The sequence below is a fragment of the Pocillopora damicornis genome, chromosome 7, assembly GCF_964200805.1.
Source record: "Pocillopora damicornis chromosome 7, jaPocDami1.2, whole genome shotgun sequence".
Classification (NCBI taxonomy): Eukaryota; Metazoa; Cnidaria; class Anthozoa; order Scleractinia; family Pocilloporidae; genus Pocillopora; species Pocillopora damicornis.
In genome coordinates, this window is record NC_142676.1 from 2,385,898 (window position 1) to 2,407,948 (window position 22,051).

At 38.3% G+C, this 22,051-nt stretch overlaps 1 protein-coding gene and 1 long non-coding RNA gene across 9 annotated transcripts; one reads left to right on the forward strand and one right to left on the reverse strand.

The window, feature by feature from the left end:
• Nucleotides 1-4,416: 4,416 nt before the first annotated feature.
• LOC113684652 (uncharacterized) lies at nt 4,417-20,160 on the reverse strand. 8 transcript variants are annotated; one of them, XR_016188719.1, is made up of 6 exons: nt 19,814-20,066; nt 18,271-19,722; nt 17,388-17,511; nt 10,570-14,086; nt 9,007-9,207; nt 4,417-7,197 (listed from the first exon to the last, which is right to left on the reverse strand). XR_016188719.1 is itself a non-coding variant. In XM_089213380.1 (3 exons), the coding sequence occupies exons 2-3, from the start codon at nt 19,667-19,669 to the stop codon at nt 13,104-13,106; spliced, it is 405 nt and encodes a 134-aa protein (XP_089069506.1). In that variant the 5' UTR covers nt 19,670-19,722; nt 19,814-20,056; the 3' UTR covers nt 12,558-13,103. The 8 variants fall into 8 exon arrangements, 1 of the variants encoding a protein (XP_089069506.1); XR_016188721.1 differs by having other exon boundaries at nt 19,636-19,722; nt 19,814-20,062; XR_016188720.1 differs by lacking the exon at nt 17,388-17,511 and having other exon boundaries at nt 19,636-19,722; nt 19,814-20,061.
• Nucleotides 9,200-11,960, forward strand: LOC149042015 (uncharacterized). The gene is made up of 2 exons (XR_016188730.1): nt 9,200-9,443; nt 10,442-11,960. It is a non-coding gene; the product is annotated as an uncharacterized LOC149042015 (long non-coding RNA).
• Nucleotides 20,161-22,051: the final 1,891 nt, after the last annotated feature.

Genomic DNA, 22,051 nt, shown 5'->3' on the forward strand with positions numbered 1-22,051 from the left:
GTGTGATTTGGGGTCTTGTTATCTGAAAATAGAATGGGACTCCTGGAGCCAATTACGCGCGTTTGTCACGCAGCGTACACACGTGGACAAAAGCTATGATCCAATCATACTTACCGTCTTCAATTTCTCTCGGATGAATTTCGTTTTAACAATTCCTATCGGATGTTGCGTGAATAATGCACTGTCAAAAGAATTTTTTCTCTTGAGCTGAATCGCTATTAAAGCACAAATGTTCCTAAAATTATTCAATAAGCCTTCATTTGATTGAAGTTTCCATTGAAAGGATCGATGAAAGCCTATTAATTCAAATACACTGCCAAATGTTTGGTGGTTCTGGCTGGGTTCGAGTTAGTCAAGAAAGACGTATTACAGTTTGATGCAAACAAACTTAAGAGAAACGACGTATACTCCTTAGTGGAAATTAAGGTATTTGTAGTCATCTCCTTTGAAACTACGTTCATAATTATGCAAATCTTTTTCATTTTCCTTGAGCGGGTCAAAATTTACGCCTATTTACTACGTGGTTCGCACCTCTAAGATTGTCATGAATGTTTCGTGAAAGGATTGATGAAAGCCATTTCGTCTATCAATTCAAATACACTGCCAAATGTTTGCTTTTTTAAGTTTATTTGTATAAAAAGTTTTGGGCTACTTACAAAGCAATGTCGATCAAGCCTCTGTCAACCGATCGTCTTATTTCCGAAGAAGCTCCAAGCGTATTGCGTCTACGCCAGAATAGCGTACCTGTAGCCGTACCCTCCCCCGAAGGTGAAACGGAAGCAAGGGACTTACTCCTAATCAGTAATCGCTCATAATATTTTTCTATATCTTTAAAGCTAAGTACATCTTTGAACTCGAACGCTGAATTGCAAATATACCCGGAAAAATGGAAAATGAATTCACCTCAATGTTGATGTTTGCTCGATAACCTTTCACGCTAACAGGGGCCTCTGCGCAAAAAATATTATCAAGTTACATCATTTTGCATAGATGAGAGTGGCGTCACAGAACACGATTAGTGTAAGGTTTTCGTAGACGTTCCCTTGCTTCCGTTTCACCTTGGTGGCGGAGGGTACGGCTACACGTTGGCTAACGCCAGAAATTTTCTTTTGGGAGGCGGGGTGGGGGGCTGGCGAGAAGTATCGTGTGTCATGTTACATGGATTTTCCCATATTCATCTAACTAGTGTCGGGTTTCTGTGAGAAAATGTTTAACCAATGTTTTTTTCGCAACATCACACAACCTGACAGAGCCCCCGACGGGGTCAAATGTAGTCAATTTGGATTTGAGGTGAGGATCACGCCACTATGGCAGGCGTGAACTTCAGCCTATCACGTGGAAATGCACGAGGCAGTGAGGTCTTTGTTTATACAATGGAAAACGATTACTATTCAATTATTCGTTTTGGAATAAATAAAATTGGATTTAAGTCAAAAGTTGATGTCCTAAGTTAGGACGACTGGGTGTATAATAGCCACAATAGCCCTACTTCCTCTCTCTGGTAAAGTTTCCGTACAGCCCCATACTATTGCAAAACAAATCTGTTTTCCCAATGGAAATGTGTTGTTTTTGTCATTGTTTTCTCTATTCAAGAACTGAATGCATAATGTAGTATGGGGCCGTGCGGAAATTTTACCCTCTCTCTTTTTGAAAGTTTTGTAGTCTGGAAGACTTTTGAGAAGTTGCTGCCAATCAACTTGGCCCAAGTGTGCCACGATTAATGACCAAATTCCAAAGTAATCATAGGGACGGGTTCACATACAATCAAAATTTATTTCGAAGTAAATAACTGTTTTTGTTTTTATAACAAAGAGTACCCTTAAAACGTTTAGTACTGTGCGCTTCTTTTTATTGGATCGATCTGTTAACCGCCAACAGCGGCAGAGGCTCATGGCTGTGACTGTTATAGTCGAATAAACAAAAAAAAAAAGACTAATTTCTTTTAAGAGGGCTAATTTTTAACGGGGCGTAACCGCAGAATACAAAGCCATTTTGAACCATGCATCGTACGAACCGGCGTGGATCGTCACTATCGCCGGAGCCAAACGAGTCACAAGACATATGTTCTTTCAAAAGTGGCTCCGTATTGTGTAGTCGCTTCTTTTTCGTTTATAGCTTATCTTCCTGTTAAAGAACATATGCAGTTACAGTTTCAAGTTTGTTGCCCATATAGCTCGAATTTATCAAATCATGCAAGGTCACCGGTAAAACGATTCCGACAGCAAATTTGGTAATCGCTGAAAACATAACCTCCTTGAAAATTGCGACTTCTTCCAAATCTTCATACAGCAGTGATTCAGAGTGTACCCCGCTGAGAATTAATATCAGACAAGCTAGAAATAACATTGTGAAAAACATGGGCATCTTGTTCTCCTTCCATACTTTCCACGGTGACAAACAATTGTCAGTCGCTGACTGTGATTCTGTTGAATCGATTTCGAGGTTTTTGGATGCTTTGGTAGGAGTCACAGCAAAGAGAAAGAGGAAGAGTGATACAGTCACAAAGAAGGCAAGTTTGAAGATTACTTCAGAAATCAGCGCATATGAGAAACAGTTGTGCCACAAGATCATTGCGGAGCCGACGAATCCAAGACAAAGTGCGGCAAATATTCGGACTTTCGGAAATGGCAGTTGCTTTTGATTTCCCTCGGGATGTTCATAGTAAACAGTCATCATCGCCGTCAAATTACAAGTCTGGTAGAACACCACAGAAAGACACAGGACTCTGAAGAAGTTGCATGTTTCACCAGGGAGAATAGTGAGTCCATTCCACCATTCTACAGAATCCGCAACAAGAATTATGACTTGGCTAGCGCCTTGACAAATGGCCAGTAACCTGCACTTTTCAAGAAACTCGTACTTCGATTTGTCTTTGAAGCAGATTCTTATCAGTCGGACATTGAAAAAGACTGCGGCTAAATCCATTGCAGATATCAAAAGGAGAACAAACCAACTCATCCTGGGACTGGGACGCTTTGAAGACGTTGAGAGCTCGTGAGTAGCCCCTTTAGCCATGTGGTCACGTGGTTTGAATGGGTGAGACGGCTGCCCAAGTATATGCTGCAGATGACATCTCATGGACGAGATATTTTTCTTTTGCCGAAAATTTATTATTCCTTGATCAAACAAAACTCAGAAGACTGCAGTAACATAGAAATCGGCGACGATCGAAATGGGGTTCGTAATTGAGATTATAAACAACCTTAAGCTGGAAAAATAAGCATTAAAAAAACGGGCACAAAAGTGAAGCAAATGTATCACGAAAAGAAATGGTTGAGGAGTTTGTGATTTAAAGTGAGAATGAAATTATATTTTATCGAAAACTGTAGATATTTTGGATCAATATCAGTATGTGGGCAACTGCCCACCTACCCCTCCCCTTACCCAATGACAGTCAAGTGATAACAAGTTAGGGTTAGGGGAGGGGTAGGTGGGCAGTTAACCACATACTGATATTGATCCGATATTTTTTTCGGTGGCCAATAGACCTTTATACAGTTCCCGGCGCCATATTGGATTAGTAACCGCTCACACACGATAACGAGGCTGGGTTTTACCCGGCGGTTCTTTCATACAGCTGATCTGCTGACATTTCATGTTCTAATGCACTTTTCAATGCGATTTCTTCCTTTAAAATGGTTCTTTAATACAACAATATGGAAATCTCGTCATTAGATGACATCCAGAAACTCGAAGCAAAAGATCTCAGGGAGATTTTAAAATTTAGTTCAAAATCGACAGGCGGAATTAGAGCGGACTTAGTGTCGAAAGTTTATGCTTTGCTGATCTGTTGCGATCTCCGTAATTTAACCGAGATGAATTTCATTCAGCTTTACGATTACCCCGTTGTGTTTTACGAGAATATCGTCACATCGTGTGGAGAGGAACGCATTACAGGAAGTACCACAGGAGCTGTTCAGTATGGCTTAGAAAGCGAGGCAAAGGCTGTAGCCCTTTAGGTAGAGGAGATTTGTTATTACTGCTGTTGTTGTTGAGCTACTTGTTATTGTGCCATATTCTTCAGTTAAAGTTGTTCCCATTTTGTTTACCAATATGTACGTTAGTTTGCCATTTGTGTATTGTATCTTCTGGGAAACTATACAATAGAGCCTGTACAGCCACTTGATTATAACCCTTCTTTCTATCAACCCATAAGGGAAACTGTAATTGACAAATGTCATAATATTTTGAAACACATCTGGCCCAGGACAACTTATGCGCGTGGTACATTGAAAACCATTTCAGTTCACGACTCATGGTAATTTATTAGGAAGCAAGACAGCATTGAAAGAATCAGACCAAAATATTAGACAATTTAAAAACTCTCAAAAGTGATTGATTCATGTAACTTCTCCCCATAATATCCAAACACTATCCAGCAAACAGATAATGATAATACTGAAACTTTTTATCAGGTAGAAGTTATCTTGATCTTACATCAAATTCTCATAACTTATTTACAAGTAAATGTGTAGCAACTAGAAGGGAGAATTAACAATCAGATCTTGGGTATTTAAGGGTTAATGGAAGAGAACAGAAATGCTTCCTCTCAGCTACTGATCTCAACAATGCAAGTCCTTTGCACACATTTAAGTTTCTGTCAGTGATAAACATTCTGTGAATTGATTTTCCCATTCTTAGCACTCAGAGGCCTTCTGACACAAAGGTTTGCTATACTAGTTCTTTTTGCATTGTGTTAACCAATGTTATGATAATATAATTTTGAGATGTAAAGAAGATACTTAAAGATTGAGAAATATATCCAAATCAAGATATTTATTTTCAACTGTTACAATTACCATAAGATTTGTTTAGAAGAGAATCTTTCAGATCATCAAATTGTATGAGAAATTATTTTTTGCGAGACTTCTATCAAACTTTTTATTATGAGGACAATTTTGTGAATAATAAAATTTAGTGTCGTAGTTCATCTTTGTGTCGAGAACTCTTTTAGTTGGTGAAACTCACTTTTTCTTTTTTTCAATTTGAAGCATTAAACTGATTGATACATAAAGCACACAAAATATCTTTTGAGAGTTCCATGTGGCATCCATAAAGGTTACTATGCTATCATAAAAAACAAAAACAAGAACTACTGAAAACTGCTTTTGTCACAATTACTACCAAATTTGTGTCAGTTTTCTGGATCTGCCATAATAAGAGAAAACTCTGAAGATACAGTGTCTAGGTTATTTTATTAAAAGCAATTACTTTCCAAGAGTTTCTCTGCTAGAAGTGTTTTAAGCAAGCCATGTAGTTAACAGGTGAGCAGTACTGAACTTATTGACTTACTGCCGGAATAAAAAAAAAAATTGAACTTAAAACAGTTCAGGTACCTAATAGGAAATTTGTACTAATTTTGCAACAATAGTTACCCTCATAAATAATTCACAGAGGCAAACCATTGGGCCCATAAAATGTATTTGAACAACCAAAAGCGCTCACAGAGATTTAACACGAGTCAACCCCAGCCTCGTTCTCACGTGTGCGCGGTTGCATGTCCAATATGGCGCTGGGAACTGTAAAAAGGTCTATTGGTACGCTTTGGTTATATAACCGGTAGCCAGTCAAAGTTCTTAGTCGAACAACTAAACGACCAGCAGTCGGCTATTTTTCTCAAAATGTAATAAATTTAGAGAACCTACACAATCCAAACTATCATTTGTCGATGAGGAAATGCTAAGCAATCCCTAACTGATTTACAAATTGTAGTGACAGTCAAACATTGGAAACTTCATTTAAGTAACTTTACCGGTACTCGTAATTTACATTGTTAATGTTATTGTTAATCCGGGATACCGATACCTTTTAGTGCCCGTCAACACATATGTCAGCGGACTCGTTCTGTGAAGACGCCATTTTGTGTAGTATATGTAGCACGAGGTTTTTGTAGATTAAAGCCTTTAGAAACGAGGCCAAACGTTCGTTTAACTATCATAACACAAATCTCATGTCTGATGCTCGGTTCACGCTCAGAATACGGAGCTATTGTTGTTGACTAAGAAATTGCGTGAGGTCGACTACCGGTCGCGTCGTTCTCTGACCAGAAATCGAAAATTTTTCTAAAAACTTAAGAAATCGAGGGAACCTGTGCAATCCAAACTATTATATGTCGATTAGAAACTGCTGAGCGATCTCGAGGAGATCTATAAATCTAATATCTAGCGCTTGGTTTACGCGGGCTCAGAATACGGAGCGATGGATGTTGACACTTCAAAATTGCGTGAGGTCGACTGTTCTCAAATAGCTAAGGGCTTATCCGCACTAGCGAAAAAATTGTTCATTTAAATAAATTTTCTGTCATTAACAACACTTTACAAGTGCGGATGGTTTGTCGCGACTTGACAATTTTTCGCTGAAGCGGACAAATTTTCAACGCACCGCCGACAAAATTTGTCCCGGGTAAAAGCTTGGCAAAATGTATTAAATAATCAAAACCGTGATAAAACTTGTCTATCATTTGTCGTAAACGCTACCATTAATGTGGTAATTGAACTGAGTTAAGTTTACCGAAAGATTGCAGTAATCGTCCTTCGTTACGAAACTCGTAGATTTACAACTTTAACTTAAGATGAATCCCGTTAATTGGAGTTTTAATCCAATTATAAGTAAAAATAAGGGATTTTGACAACAGCTTAAGAAAGAGTTACCGCTAACCGCAGGTTCGGCTGTGGTCTGTACGAGGAAAGGAAATCCAATGGACTAACCCTGTCTTCATTTAACTGACTTGACAGAATTTCATGCTTACGTTCGCAGCTAATTTAAATATATTGTTACTTCACCCTACCACTGAACTCGTGAAGTTGTGAGTATAAGTAGGATTTGTCACCTCAACAGCGATCGATGTATTTAACTTCTCCGCTGACATGGCCAACATCTTGATGGGATCGAACTACTAAGACCGTTCCCTTGCAAAATGTTTGTTCTTTTAAGCACTGACCATTTGAATCAGTATCATATTGAAAGGCCTAATAAATTTCCTTGTCTTACCGATAACAAAGTCCATAGAATTGATGTCGATCTATTATAATTTGTCATTATTTTCAAGTTATTTTTCGAAGATCCTAAAATCGATCTCCTTCATGTTTACGACCGAGTGACAGGGAGAACAGGGCGGGTTGGCTCATGACATCATCCTGGAAACCGATTCGACATCGTCATTCAAGCCATTTAGTGAGAAGAAAGTCACGCAACAACCTAGAAAGAAAATAAAGAATTATGCTTGGAAGGTGCATTGTTGGAGTCTCTAGATGACGTTTCTCTAGATGACATGGCTTTCTTTAGGTACTTTATGGAAGGTCGTCGATGATTAAAGAAAGGGAAATTCTCAATCTTGCAAAGCGTCATAAGCCTTGTAGCGTGGTTCCTGGGCTGACGTAACAACCTTCCCCTATCCAGGTCCTAAAATGCGTGGTCGCGAACATAAAGAAATTGAGTTCTCACTGCTTTAGAAATGCGAGGTTTTATTTCCTTGAGGTAATTCTTTCACCTCGATGGTCAGTAAGACAAAGAAATTCATGTTATTCAAAAAAATTATTTGGGGCGAGGGGCACTTTAGGGATGACTATGAATAAAACCGTCCTCCCTTATCATGTAATACAAACGAAGCGAAAAGGAAAAAATTACTTACATTGATAACGCCTAATATTTAACTGCAATCGAGAATAACTGAAAGATTTCTGAATAGAGAACTGCGCTAAGGGCGGCTTTAGGTAAACTGACCTACAAAAGTGATTGTGCGTAAAGGAAACTGGCTTTGGATACAAGAGGAGTGGGCAATAATATGCGGTATGAGGAACGCGTAAAAAAGGTGTGACTGACGAAGAAAACTTTTAACAAACTTAAGGCGGGGGTAAACCTGAAAAAATGCCCATTTTTCACTCATTTTTCACAGCTAGGACTTACTTCAAAACTTAGGCAAACTATATATCCCTGGAAAGCTTATGACTTGAAGATCATGAAAAAAAATATTTCAGACTCAACATGTCAATTGTAATAGGATACCACTCATTTAATTGAGCCACCTGCTGGGTTCTACCAGGGGTTACTTAAGAAAAGATAACTACTTCTGGAATTAATAAAAAATAATGTTTTTAGTATCAATTCAAAGAAGACATGTTGCTTATTGTTATAAGCAGAGGGATTTCTAATATGTTGAAAACATTTTAAATGATGATCAATTAAATTTGACATGGAAATTCAGAGGGGTGTTTCACTTCATAACTTTAAGTACATACATCATATGGAAAATTGCTCTGCTTATAACACAAAACTTATCAAAGTCCTTTGACTGTCAATTTTACGGTCCAATTGAACAAAAACAAATTCTAATTTCCATTTTGTGAGCTACCTATCAAATATACCTTTTGACCCAGTACTGTAGTCCTAAAAATAAGATCCAAGTGCTTGCCAATATCATCTCTTCGTGTCATTTGCCTCTGTTTATTTTTTCCTTTATTTTTTCATTTTCCTCGTTAGTGTGTTTTGTTAACTTTGTTAAAAGTTTTCTTTGTCAGTTACACCTTTTTTGCACGTTCCTCATACCGCATGTTATTGCCCACTCCTCTTGTATCCAAAGCCAGTTTCTTTTACGCATAATCACTTTTGTAGGCCAGTTTACCTGAAGTCGCACTCAGCGCAGTTCTCTGTTTAGATGTCTTCAAGTTATTCTCGATTGCAGTTAAATATTAGGCGTTATCAATGTAAGTAATTTTTTCCTTTTCGCTTGGTTTGTATTACATGATAAGGGAGGACGGTTTTATTCATAATCATCCCAAAAGTGCCCCTCGCCCCAAATAATTTTTTTTTAAAAATAAAATTAATTTTGTTGCGGAATTCTTAGAACCCCCCTCGCTGATTCAAACACAGGCGGCCCAAGCTCCAGCTGTGAGATGATCATCTTGCGCAATAACAGTCATAGCGGAATTATTAGAGTTTGTATGAGAATATTTGCGACCGCTTTAACGAATTAAAAAATGCGTCAAATTCTCAATAAAAATACCTCACCTTACTTCCACAGCGTATCACTTGTTATCTGACCGCTTACTTTGATGAAAAGAACCCATTTCAGCGAGTTGTTCACTTCGAGGTTTTCCACGTACATAAGAAAAGGGCTTTTCTCTCTTATTTTTTTCCTCCTCGCGACTACGCATCTTGGAACCTGGACCGGGGAAGGTTGTACGTCATCCCGGGGACCACGCTACAAGGCTGCAATGAAGGACCGCACAAAGTATCTACTGAGAGCCATATCGTCTAGAGACTCAAACTCGGACAGAGAATATACGACTCCGAAGCATCCGAAGCTTTTAATCCCTGGGTATGATGCAGAGGTGGAGGAAATCGATTCTGCGCTGGAAGCGAAGCCTCGATGAAAGAAAGTCAAGAGATCCCTGACACTTCTAAGGGAAAACTCTATCAGATTCTTAAGAGCTCGTCTTGAGAAGGTCACTTGCCCAAAAATCCAAAGTTACAACGTATGGGCGAACATCGCGATCGATGAAGATTTTCAATCAGATATCTACCGTATTTCTTCATCTATAAGCCGAGCGATTTTTCAGTATTTGACACAAAAGTTTGGGAGATTTTTTCACAAGAAACGTGGTTCGGCTTATAGTGGAGGGTTTGGGATTAAAAAACAAGTTCAAATTTAATGTTAATGCGGAATGACCGCAAATTTCGTGACTGCAGCGATCTTTAGGTAACATGCTTTAAAATTGTCATGACAACAACGTATTTCTGACCACCAATTCTTTGCTTCCCACGCATTGAAAGACGATCTCACTCAACTCGGCAAAAACTCTTCTCATTTCACATTAGAACGTAGAATCAGAGGACAAAGATTCAATTCATTTAAAATCGAGTAATGTAAACAAATTATAGCCACGGAACCGAGACCTAAACATAACGAGGTCGATAAGCTTCTTATAAATTTGAGAACACGAGCAGGCAATACAGAAGTTGAGTCTCTGCCTCGTTAGGAAACAAGCAACAAGGGTCAAGCATAATCCGAATAAATGAGGCAGTCAAAATAGCAAAACACAACTCAATGCTCAATGATGTCCATGATTAATAAATAGATTTCAAGTTAGTCATAGGGACGGGTTTCTGTACAATATTTTTTGAGTTTATTTCAAGGTAAAAAATTTACTTTAGGATCAACCGTGTGATGTTGTCAAATTGTTTTCGATTTCTTTCACGTTCGTTCAGGCCTGCAACTTGACAGCGATTCTGTGCATTGATTCTGAACATCCACTGGTCACATTTCGACACCAAGACAGATGTTCAAAACTGAAAATAGCAGCAGCAGTGACTCTTGGGTTGATTGGTTCCTCAATGATTTGGTGGTTTAGTTGTTTTCCTCATTATTATATTTCAGTAACGGTATTCATCACCGTCCGATTTATTTTCATTGCTTTGTTCATCATTCTGTTGTTGGCTGCAGGTTTCAAATATCTCAAAGACGACTTCGAGGACACTACTTCAAAAGTTTTGATAGACTGCGAGGTGCTGTGGAACATTTGCAAGGAAAACAAACGGCCCACTTTATTTATAGCTACGTTACTTCTGTACCTGGTGATGGTTCTCAGCGGCTTTCTTCTCGATCGAGGAAAACATGCATTGATGGTCACAAATTCTGAAATTATTTACGATTTCATCATGAGGTTTGTTGTGGGAATTATTTTGCCTGTTACATTCAGTGACTTAATTGAACAGTCCAGCTTTGACGATGAAGAGGCTGTGGAAACCATGATTGTTTAAAGGAACTCCTTCGGCTAACTGAGAGGGAGTCGCGAACTGTTTGGGACTGGGGGGATCTAGTTTTATCTTTTTATTTTCAAATCATAACTCGGTTCTTAGTTTTATTTTTCCCGCACGCGATCAACGAAAACAATGATATTGTGATATTTTAAAGTATTCAAAAGTATAATAGAAGCACCAGTGGTCTGATACCATAAGTATTGAATGGCACGCAAATTAATACTCTAGTCAGCAACTTATCTTTGTCACGCAATCCAGTTCTGCTACTCCTCAAAGCTTTAAAGAATCTAACTTCATTAAAGTAATTTGATATTATCAACTGAGTTGATAAAGTAAATTGGCCGCCGTGAAGATTTTCAAAGCTGACGCTTCGCGTGATTCGCTCTGATAAAGGGCTAATGCTTGAAATGTCAGCTTTGAAACTTCAGTTATGGTGGCCAATAACAACAAATTACCTTGATACTCTCCCAACGACGCAGCATCACAGTTTCTTTAGAAATTTAGCCCCTTTATTCATTCGCCTTCATTAAAGATCTGATGAATACAGAAAGATTAAAGAAAAAGTTTTGATAAAAATGAAGACAACACTAAATTTTTTCATGAAGCTTTTGAGACGCATTTTAAAGTATTTAGTGACATATCAATATATTTCTTCGCTTCTACGAAAAGAAAAGGTCATTGTAACAAGTGTTTATACATGTCACCAATACCACAAAACAAAGGACTTTGACGGCGCACATTGTATAAAAGAATAGTTTATTACATCGTTCCGATTCACTTTTTCGTATTAAGCGTTTTTGAAAAGTCCCACGTCATTCAAAAGAGTAGTCTTTATTTTATGCGTCTTTCAGACTTCCGGATGCAAGCAAAAACAGTTCACAATTAAGCGAAAATATAGACAAATTTTAACCTTTAGTCTTAGAAACAATTAACGATAAAAAAACTTTTTCTGGGTATTACAATGGAAAGATATTAACCGTTAGCATTAAATTAACCGAAAATTAACTGTTAGCCGCAAAAACCAAGACCCCTTTAAACACCAACTGGCTTGTTAGTCTTTGTTTTGCCTTCACTTGAAACAGTTCAGCAGAATTTTTACTTTCAAGAAGGTTCCTGCCAAATGGAAGTTCAAGATTCTTGCGAAGGACAGATAAGTAAAACATGATTTGTAAATTTCATGTGAATAAAGATCTCCTACCTAACTTTGCTTTTTAATGGTTGTAATTGATGTCGCGTCTCAAATGGCTCACCACTTGGAAAGTGAATCTCAGAATTAAAATATATATTTTTCTTTTTGTATAGAAAAATGTGACTTCAGGAATCGTCTTGAGCGTTTGAACTAGTGATATCTGCGACATGGGACTGGAATGCCTTTCTGTTAATAATGTTCAGCATATTATCCTTCACTTCCTACCCGCTTCGGAAGATTTTTTCTCTTTCAACTGATCCTTGTGTGCTACTGCTACTCAGCTCACGTTTTTCCCGCGAAAAGGAAAAGGAAACGATTGTTACGGAAGCCTAAGAGAGTATTGAAATATATTATGACGAATTACGAATTTGCAACAGGCAATATTATAAAGAAAAAATCAATCAATATTCTTATCAAAGAAAGAGAAAGACTGAAACGACATTCACAGACTTATCACGTGGTTCTGCAGAGTGATATATCTTAGAAGTCGTTTAAACGCGTGGTATCACGGAATATTTTTAAGAGTTGTACCGTATTACTTTTGACGAGCCCGTAAGGTGAGTCAAAATATAAACAACGAGTAAATATACTCAGCAATACCACACACATAAACGATTGATGAGCTAGTTATTTATTATCCAACTCTTGATTTTATGCGCATTTCTAACAAGGGGGGATTAATAGCAACTGTGCAATATCGTACGATATTTGTTCTCGACTCGCTCTTTTTTTATACACTACTTAGTACAGTTGGACAATAATAACAATATTAGTCACCGTGGATCTAACAACATTGGCAACAATATTTTCAAAGAAATTCTAAACTTAGCACTATTAGTATTACAAATCGACGATTTCCCTTTTTATAATCTAATTACCCAGATGTTAGCCCAAATGATATCTTCACTCAAATTTCTACTTTCCAAAAACTATCGAATATAGTGTCTCTGACGTCAACCCTATCGACACTCTTTGAGGAAATAGAAGTAACGAAGAATATCATGACATAGTGAGAGTCAATGAAATGTAAATAAGAGGCCGTGTGTTTCTTTACTTTCCAAAAAAAGAAAAACTCCTAAATAAAGATCGAGTGAATCTATCTGGCTATTAAGCGATGGTCTACTTCAGTTTCTGTAACTAATGGCGAAGTTACCTTTTAAATTGATGCAGGCACAATTGATATGGTGGCTTTGTCTTTCTTTCCGGCATAGTTTGAATCAATCAAATCATACAGGGTTACCGGTAAAACTGTTCCCACACAGAATTTTATAATCAGTAGATAAACAATTCCGTCGAACGACGTTTCTCTTTTCAAATCCCGATCCCACAAAGCTGTTTCGAAACGAGCGCGGGCCACTTCGCTGAAAATCAGCACCAAACATACCGTAAACAAAACGATGAAGAATAAGGACTTCTTGCTTTCTTTCCAGGCTTTCCACGACCATGACGAAAAACGCGACTTCGTCGAGGCGTCTGATTTTAATGAGGTGACTTCCTTGTTGTATTCAGCATCGTTTTTATCCAAGGCTACGGAAAGCAGGTAGAAGATAAGAAACATGGTTAAAATCAATTCAACTTCTACGACGGCTTGAGAAATAGACGTTTGTGAGAAGCAACTGTGCCATAAGAAAATTGCGGAACCGATGAATCCCAGAAGAAGCACCGCGTAAACCAAAAGGTAACAAAATGATCTCCGTTTTTCGTGTCCTACGGGATGTTCATGGTACACTGTTATGATTGCCGTCAGGTTACAAGTTTGGAAAAACATCATTGAAAGGGAAAGAACTCTTAAAACATTACAGGACTCTGTAGGTTGAATGAGGAAACCTTTCCACTACTCTGCGGTATCTGCGCCAAGAATTGAAACTTGGCAAGCGGCCTGAAGACTTGCTAATATCCGGCACTTTTGAATAAACTTCTGCTTTGTTTTGTCTTTAAAGCAGCTTAGTAATAGACGTCCGTTGAAAAAGACTGCGGCTACATCCAGAATGGATATCAAAAGAAAAGGTGACAGGGCTAAGGACATGATGCGAGAGCAACGTCTTCCTCTCCTCAGTACGTGGCTGAAATAAACTGTATTGGCTTGTTCCTTGAGAGCACACTCCTATCTTAACAGCATCGAGGAGGGCCAGGAGAGATCTGTACAAATATGATAAATGAGCGGTTACCTGATCATTATGCTAGGTTATATTGCGCTCCTGATTTGCGTATCAAGAAAAGCTGGTCAAATTCAAAGACAATGCCCTTTGTTTAGTATCTCAAATATCCATAAAAGGATATCTTGAAACAATAGCTTTAGAGCCAAACAATGGCTTATTAATTCACGAGGGAAATTCAAACTCGCTGCCATTACAATAGCGAAATTCACGAGGTAAATTCAAACATAGCCGATTACTGCACGAGCGCGAAATTTGAATATTTAGCGGAAGCGCGTGTATGTCAAATCTTACCCTGGGGAGGAGTAAGGAGTTACTTTTTGTTCAAGGTCACTTGCTACTCAGGGAGGGTTGGTCAAGACACAGAATGTCGCAACTGAGAGACTGACAAAGTGTGATGAAACCAAATGAAATTTGTGTGAATGGTCACGAATGAAACTTGTTTGAATTAAACTCATTCCGTGAAAACTGAAAAAATCGCATCACCATCGCAAGCAAAAAAATCGCACGTGTAACCGCGGCTTTAGAACAGGGTCTTGGTTTGCGTTTGTTGCTCACTGATATTGACGAAGTTTTTCCATCCTCTGGAAAAAAGAACAAACAAAAAACAAAAACCGAGATGAACTTGAATCCTTTGAGAGATGAGTGACTGAACGCCGCTGAAGATTTTATGTACCGTGAAGATGGCATCTGATTTTCCAGACGGCAAGATTTGTGAGACAAGATAAGAAGTCTATTGTCTTTTCACTCTCCTAATCTCAAACGACATTTTCCACCGACGATCTTTATTACATTACGGCTTATTCTCGAATACATGTCGGAACATAAGGATGCTCGTTACTCGCATTTATCCCCATCGATATCGACACCCTGGTTTCAGCAATGAAGAATTTTGAAAGGAAACCCAAAAAGAAACCATCTAATGACAACGCAAATTCTTTGTTAAATGCCGCGCACGCCGCCAGAGTTTTCACTGGAAGACTAAAGTAGAACGACAACCCGCAAATATCACTAATTTTTTTAGTCCAGCCATTTAACTCGGCGTTACTCTTAATTCCTAAGAAGTATTTTCCCAAACGCTAATTCTTTCTTCTATTTTGTTTTACGTTACGACTAAAACTAGATAGTTTTAAAACTATCACCTCTTTGTTAAAAGCCGCGCGCACCGCCAGTGTTTTCACTGCAAGACTAAATTAGAACATTAACCTTTAAAGATCATTTTAAATACAACCACTTAAGTTGAGCGTTTTTTAATTCCTAAGTGGTATTTTCCCCAGCACAAAATTTTCTTCTTCTTTCTTTACGTTACGAGAGTGAAAGCGTGATAGTATTAAGACTAGCGCTTAAGACTAGCGCTTCTTTGATAAGAGAAACAAAACTCTTGACCAAGTGAAACCATCGATAAAAGCTTCATCGTTTTGCGGCGTTGTGCTGCGCGCTATTATCAACTGATCCAAAGTACAGTATAAAGAATTCAGCATTTCCAGGTATCTTGTTTGGGGTTAATAACATGAATAGTGAATTGTTGCTTTTATTTCCTCTCGTCCTCTTGCCGAGTATAGTTCGTGAATGTTGTTAACAACAAAGCATCCTTATTGTGTTAATAAATTTATAATCAACTGGTTCGCTGATGAAAAAATTATACTGAGAGACCAAGCATAGTGAAGGGCATTTTCTCCCTTGGGTACCCCTGTGTGAACAGCACGCTTATGAGCAACTTTTCCAACCCCTCTCCCCAAGTGCCGCTAATTTGACACGCCGACAATTTTGCGACGATTTGAAATTCATCTTCGTCGAGTCTCGGCACAATTTCCTCAGCGCAACAAACAACAAAAGGCTTTTGTTTGAACTTGTGAAGTCGAATTTAACCCACAACAATGGCCTATTTCTTGATACGGTCGAAAACGAACGTATAAATAGGTTGCGGGGTCTTGAAATTCACGACACTTCATGAAAAGTGTGAGCTGCCATGGTCTTAACCTTTTACCTCGCATGAGTGACCAATGTTGAGAAATTTACTTTAACACTCGTTGTCTTGTCGTCTCTTTCTATATTCCTTATTACTGTACTAGTTACTATAACGGGGACTAGCTCTGATCTCTCAAGGAAAGTGGGGGTCAACGCTTATAAAGGTGACACTTACGGAGCTGTCAATCTCTAGCCTTCGTCATACTTTTACACTTAAATAGCGAGTCACGTTGGGCCACGCAGAACGGAGTTCGCATACTAAGTATATACCTTCGTGATGTTGACGCTTTAGGAAATGTCTTTTTTTATTTCTACGCGCTAGTCGTATAAGTTATCTAATTACAAATTCAGTGCGGAAGATGAAAAGTACTACATGTTTACAGCTCAAGTCACCTCTAAGAAAAAGAGGTGTCACACGAGTTAAATTAAAAGCTGAAAACTATTTTCCTGATCGGGAATTCTACATGGATTTAGTCTAAAAACGAGAGTATTAAATGGATAAAAGTATAAAGGAGAGATAATTCCAGGAAATTCCTATACGGGATCAATTTTTATAGGGTAGAGTCATTTTCTTTGTAATTAATCATTATGAAAATATACCGATATCTAGCCGCAAACCGCAGTTTACGCAAAAACATCTGTCTCTATGTCAAATTCACGATCGTAATAAGGAAAAGGTAACCAAACTCTACCTGTAAGGTAAGACCGCCAAAAGGGATAAGAAATGACCAACTAGCCTATTACAATGTTTACTGAATGGCTTATGCAAATACCGTGACAAATGACCGTTCGAAAACTGCACTCAAATGAGATAAAAAACGCGAATTAGCAATTTTTTCAGAACAATTCAGCAAATTAATTTCGCATGCAAAAGCACGATGCACGGTTCTAAACAAAAGCTGCTGCCCTGATTAACGAAAAAAATCAGTCTACAAACCACTCTCGCCCCGAGGAATTTGATGAGTTATTCTGATTGAGGTTTTTGGTAAGCGAAAGCCCAAATTTACCGATACAGTCGTGAAAATGGCGCACTTGTGTTATTGATGGTCCTGTTCACTTCATTAATTCAAAGCAAAAATCTGACCAACAAATAAAAGTTTACCTATTCCTATTTCCTTGCCTGCTCTGGCAAAGGGTTAACGCTCAAAATGTGAACTTTAGAAACCCTTTGGCGGCCAAACTGCAGAATACCCGGCCACTTTGCTCCGCGTCACTTACATGTGTCGGGAGGCTTTGAAGATCGAGGCATAACACAATAGACGCTATTCTTATTCAATGATCAGCTCAGATGATAAAACCACATTGTAGGAGTTTACCTGTTGTCGGGGCTAGCACTTTCTTTGGCAGGAACCTTCTGAGAGATGTATGTTCAAAGCGCACACGGCGGCAGTGGTCGGCAAGTGCAACGGTAAAAGTTCCGAACACATTATGAATTCAGTTCTTGGATAGAGAAAACAACGACAAAAACATTACATTGCCATTGGGAAAACAGATTTGTTTAAAAATAGTATGGGGCTGTGCGGAAATTTTACCAGTGCAACTTTTTATCAAAGCCATCAGCGATATTTTTAGCAAGAATGCATAGGCAAATACTGTATTTCCAATTTAGCGATATTCTTCTTGATTGTGTCTGAGCTCAGTTGTGCTTCTGTCAGTCAGCATGTGAAAACCAAATAGTACATGGGCGTCACGCAACGTTGCCCTTCGTGAACGTAACGCGTTGTTCGACAACGATATAATCTTTTCGGTCATCCAAACCAAACCAATTATCATTAACTAACTCATAATCTATTTATCTCCCATCAAAGAAGGCTCGTCATCAAGACTGCAGTTTTACTTTCGACAATTTAATGGCATGAATTGGCATGATTACGAGTCTCCAATACATCGAGTATCTATCACGTCTCCGAGCAGTTCTGTTTTTATACTAACTGGATAGTAACTTTGCTCTTCACTGTTTTCTGCATTTTTTTTTTCTGAAAAACAAGACCGAAGTTTGTAAGGCTTTAGGAAAGAGTGTGAATGAGGGTAATGTAATTCAAAAATACTTATGGGATCACAGGCGGCCCGAGCTCTAGCTGTGAGATGATCATCTTGGCAATAACAGTCATGGCGGAATTATGAAAGTTTGTATGGGAATATTTGCGACCGCTTTAACGAATTAAAAAATGCGTCAAATTCTCAATAAAAATAGTTTACCTTACTTCCACAGCGTATCACTTGTTATCTGACCGCTTACTTTGATGAAAAGAACCCCTTTTAGCGAGTTGTCCCTTTCGAGGTTTTCCACGTACATAAGAAAGGCCTTCTTATGTACGTTGTATCCTTGACACTTCTAAGAAACAACTCTATCAGATTCTTCAAAGCTCGTCTTGAGAAGGTCACATGCCCAAAAATCCTAAGTTACAACGCAAGGGCGAACATCGCGATCGATGAAGGTTTTTCAATCAGATATCAGTCTGAGCTCGATCCGAAAGAAAGCAGAACGTGACCCTATTGGAGCGCTGGTGAAATTTCACCACAGCCGCATCAAGAGACTTACAACAAAGTTAAAGAAACTAGAGTAAGCAAAAACTAGAGAGGTACATGTAACAGAAATTTCAAAGAACGTAGAATCAGAGGACATAGTGTAGGCGCAAAAATTTGTATTATTATGTTTTTGTTGTTTTTTCATAGTTTGGTGTTAAGTGTTTTGTTTCTCGTCTTCATAAGTGTCCTTTGTCAGTTGCCAGTTTTGTAATTGTTATATTTATTTGCATATTGTACATATTCCGTTCGCGCGTAATTTATTTGGCTAGTTGTCTAGTTTGCGTAACATATCGGCGCATATCGTGCATTGGGTTTCATTTTTTCGTCTTTTGGTTTGGTCACATTCGTGTTGTAAGTGTCCTTGTTTATTTCGCTTTGCCGTTTTCCAGTACTTTCACTCATACGTTGTAAATTGTTTTATGCTAAATCGCGTGTTTGTAATTTTGTTATTTTCAGTTACCGTGTTCAACAATGTGTCATGTCAAGTTTATTAAGAGAGTGTCTCTACGGTAAGAGCGGTCCGGTCGATTTTGCTTGAGACACGGATTTCGCTCGTTTCTCGTGTGTTGTAAGACATTCGTGTACCTATACTAAAACCACAATCAGTTTGATCGGATCTCTTTATTTTTCAGAGTTTTACGGAAATTAAATTTCACTCGAGCGAAGGCTTGTCGTGACACTTTTCAAGACTTTAATTTCATACAACTTTGGAGGACAATTTACAAAAAACTACGGAACTCAGCAAAAAACAAATACCACAGCCATGTATATTAACTCTATCTTATCTATCGAGGCGACTTTCGTAAACATCACGTGTCAATCAAGGAAACAGGAAGACTTGAATGACACCTTATCGGTTCGCCTAAATCAAACACGCCAAAACCGATCAAATTCAAGGTAAATTTTTGAAAAAGTGAGGCGTTCTTCACTGATCCAACTAACATAGCTAGGAAGTAGGTGCCATAGAAAAGATAACTACAGAAAAAAACTTTGCGGCCCGACCTTTACGAGAACTTTATAACTCCGTGAACTTACCTAATTTTCGGCAATCTCCAAGTTTGGCCGCCATTTTGAGGGACTTGTCAACATGAAGCGTAACCGATATAAATCAAGCAGGTAAATCTAAAACCGTCAGAAATATATAAGAAAGTAATTCAAATGAACTTTACTTTCAATTCAAGCGGCAAAATTTAAAATTGTTCGTTAAACTTACAATCCTTATGCGACCATTTCTTTCAAAAATTCAAACACTACAACTAGTGTTCGAATTCCCCTCGCCGATTCCACCGCAAGAAATAACCTGTGCCACCCAAGCTTCGACTCGAACATGAAGTACGAATCAAGTAACATAACTGCTTCATCTTTGCGGCCATATCGCGCTGGTATTTTGATTTTCCGATCGACAAGAACGGTGATCAGGAATCGATCGGTTTGTTTACCTGGTAAACGTGACCGCTGACCAGCCGCTGAGTGCAAACAGCATAGCGCGGGGTGGGGTGGTTGGCGGGCATATCGCCATAAGATATTCGAATGCATGCTCAAAAAGCTCTAGGACTATCAGTCTGAACAGTGAAGGCATGCTTTGTGGTACAGACAACTTTTATTCTCATAACTTTCTCCTCTAAATTAGAACTGGTATTAATTAATAACTGGTATTAATTAATAGAGTTATCAATATATTTTTAACCGGGTACCCGTATAACCTTTTTGCTTTTTTGTCATCCGTGGTATAAAATAAAATGTCTTTTCCACCAGAACCTTTTATTTATGCCCCATTGCACGGAATGCACACTATACTTAGAATGTTTGCTCTAAGTAATTTTTTCTGTTCCCAAGAATGTATGCAAAGTGATAGAGATTTGATTCATTCCGCTGACACGTTCTTTTAAGTTATGGCGCGTGCAGGTTTTTTCTATCAAAAGTCGCGCGTGCAACACACCGGAATTGAAAATTCGTCGTAAAATTGCACGAACCTTAGAATGAATTTAGGCAACTTTGACTTCTGGCGAGATTAAGAGGATGGTTCAAAGGACCCCTTGAGATTTTTTCAGGACTGTAACTGAGATTTGTTAATAACTATGATAATCGTCATCATTAGCGGACGGTGCTTTTTGCCCATTGTTGTCATCATTATCGTTATCACGCCGGAAGAAGTATAAAGCCGGCATGTCGCCTTACCTAGCTACACAGAAAATTGTTCTCTCTTTTGCTCCTCTTGGATCCTGGAAACTGTTACTATTAAGACGATCAACAAGAAAGCCTTTATAATTATAGAAACTTTTGATTAACAGAATGTAGGAAAAAATCGGTGGGGAGAGTTTTTCGCGTATCTTATAATCTGAACGATAGTTTTAAATAAAACAAATAGAAATTCATTCAATTTACCTTAGTTGTCTCGTGTTTAAAAGTGGCGCTTCTGGGGACCGTAGATTCTTCTCTGATTCTTCTTGTCTCAGCCAAGACTCACTATCATCAACTTTTTTCTTGTGCTTCTTACGGCATGGGACACAGAGAGCTGAGGTAAGCGATTGCAAATTTCTCAGTTAAAGTAAAGCCCAGTAGCATCCATCAGGAATTAAAAACCGACATGCACTGTTTACTTTTATTATTCTCAATCAAATAAGGGGTGTTTTGGTCTGCAAATTTAATCATATCGGTTAATGAGAATCATACAAACTGAGGAAAACTGACCGCAAATAATTGTGAACCGTACGCATGAGTAAGTAGATTGCGTTGTCAGGTGATTTGATCTTCTAAAAAAACAATATTGATTATCAACCGAGCAACTTTGTACATATTTCCATCTGTGATGAAAAGCACTTACACATAGATCTATTTTTTTTTCAACGTGATGTGTACTTAAGTACCCTTCATCTAATAAAGAATTTCTTCTCTTTTCGAGCAGATATGTCACGTGACAAAAATAGATAACAGAAAATGTTACTGAAGACCACCTGATTCAACTGGAAGAATAACTCCAAACAGCTTTTGAACGTCCTGAGACATATGCAAGGTAATTACATCTCTGCCTTGGATACGCTTCCTGACACTATCTTGATCAGGATACTGACGTGTTACCTTTGCACTTCTCCAAAACTTCCCCAGAGTGTAGCGATGCCTATAGCAAATCCACATTTTTTTGTTTATCCTCCTGAGCGAGGTGAAATAGGCCAATCCTTGCCAAGATTAGCTCATTTTCCCTTAAAAACCTCTTTAGACAGGTGGCAGCTTATCAAATGATGAGGTTTAGAGCAGCTTTAAACCCAGTATGAAAGGAAGTGCAGAGTTGCAGCTATTTACTTTTACTTATTCAGGATTTTTCATTTTTTTTCATCTTTTCCACCTGCTTTTTAACCAGCAAGAGGCAAAACTAAAACAAATCATGATTAAAAAAATCCCTTTTCTACACTTCAGGAAGGTTGGGTGCGTTAACTTTGAGTTTTCATGGCTC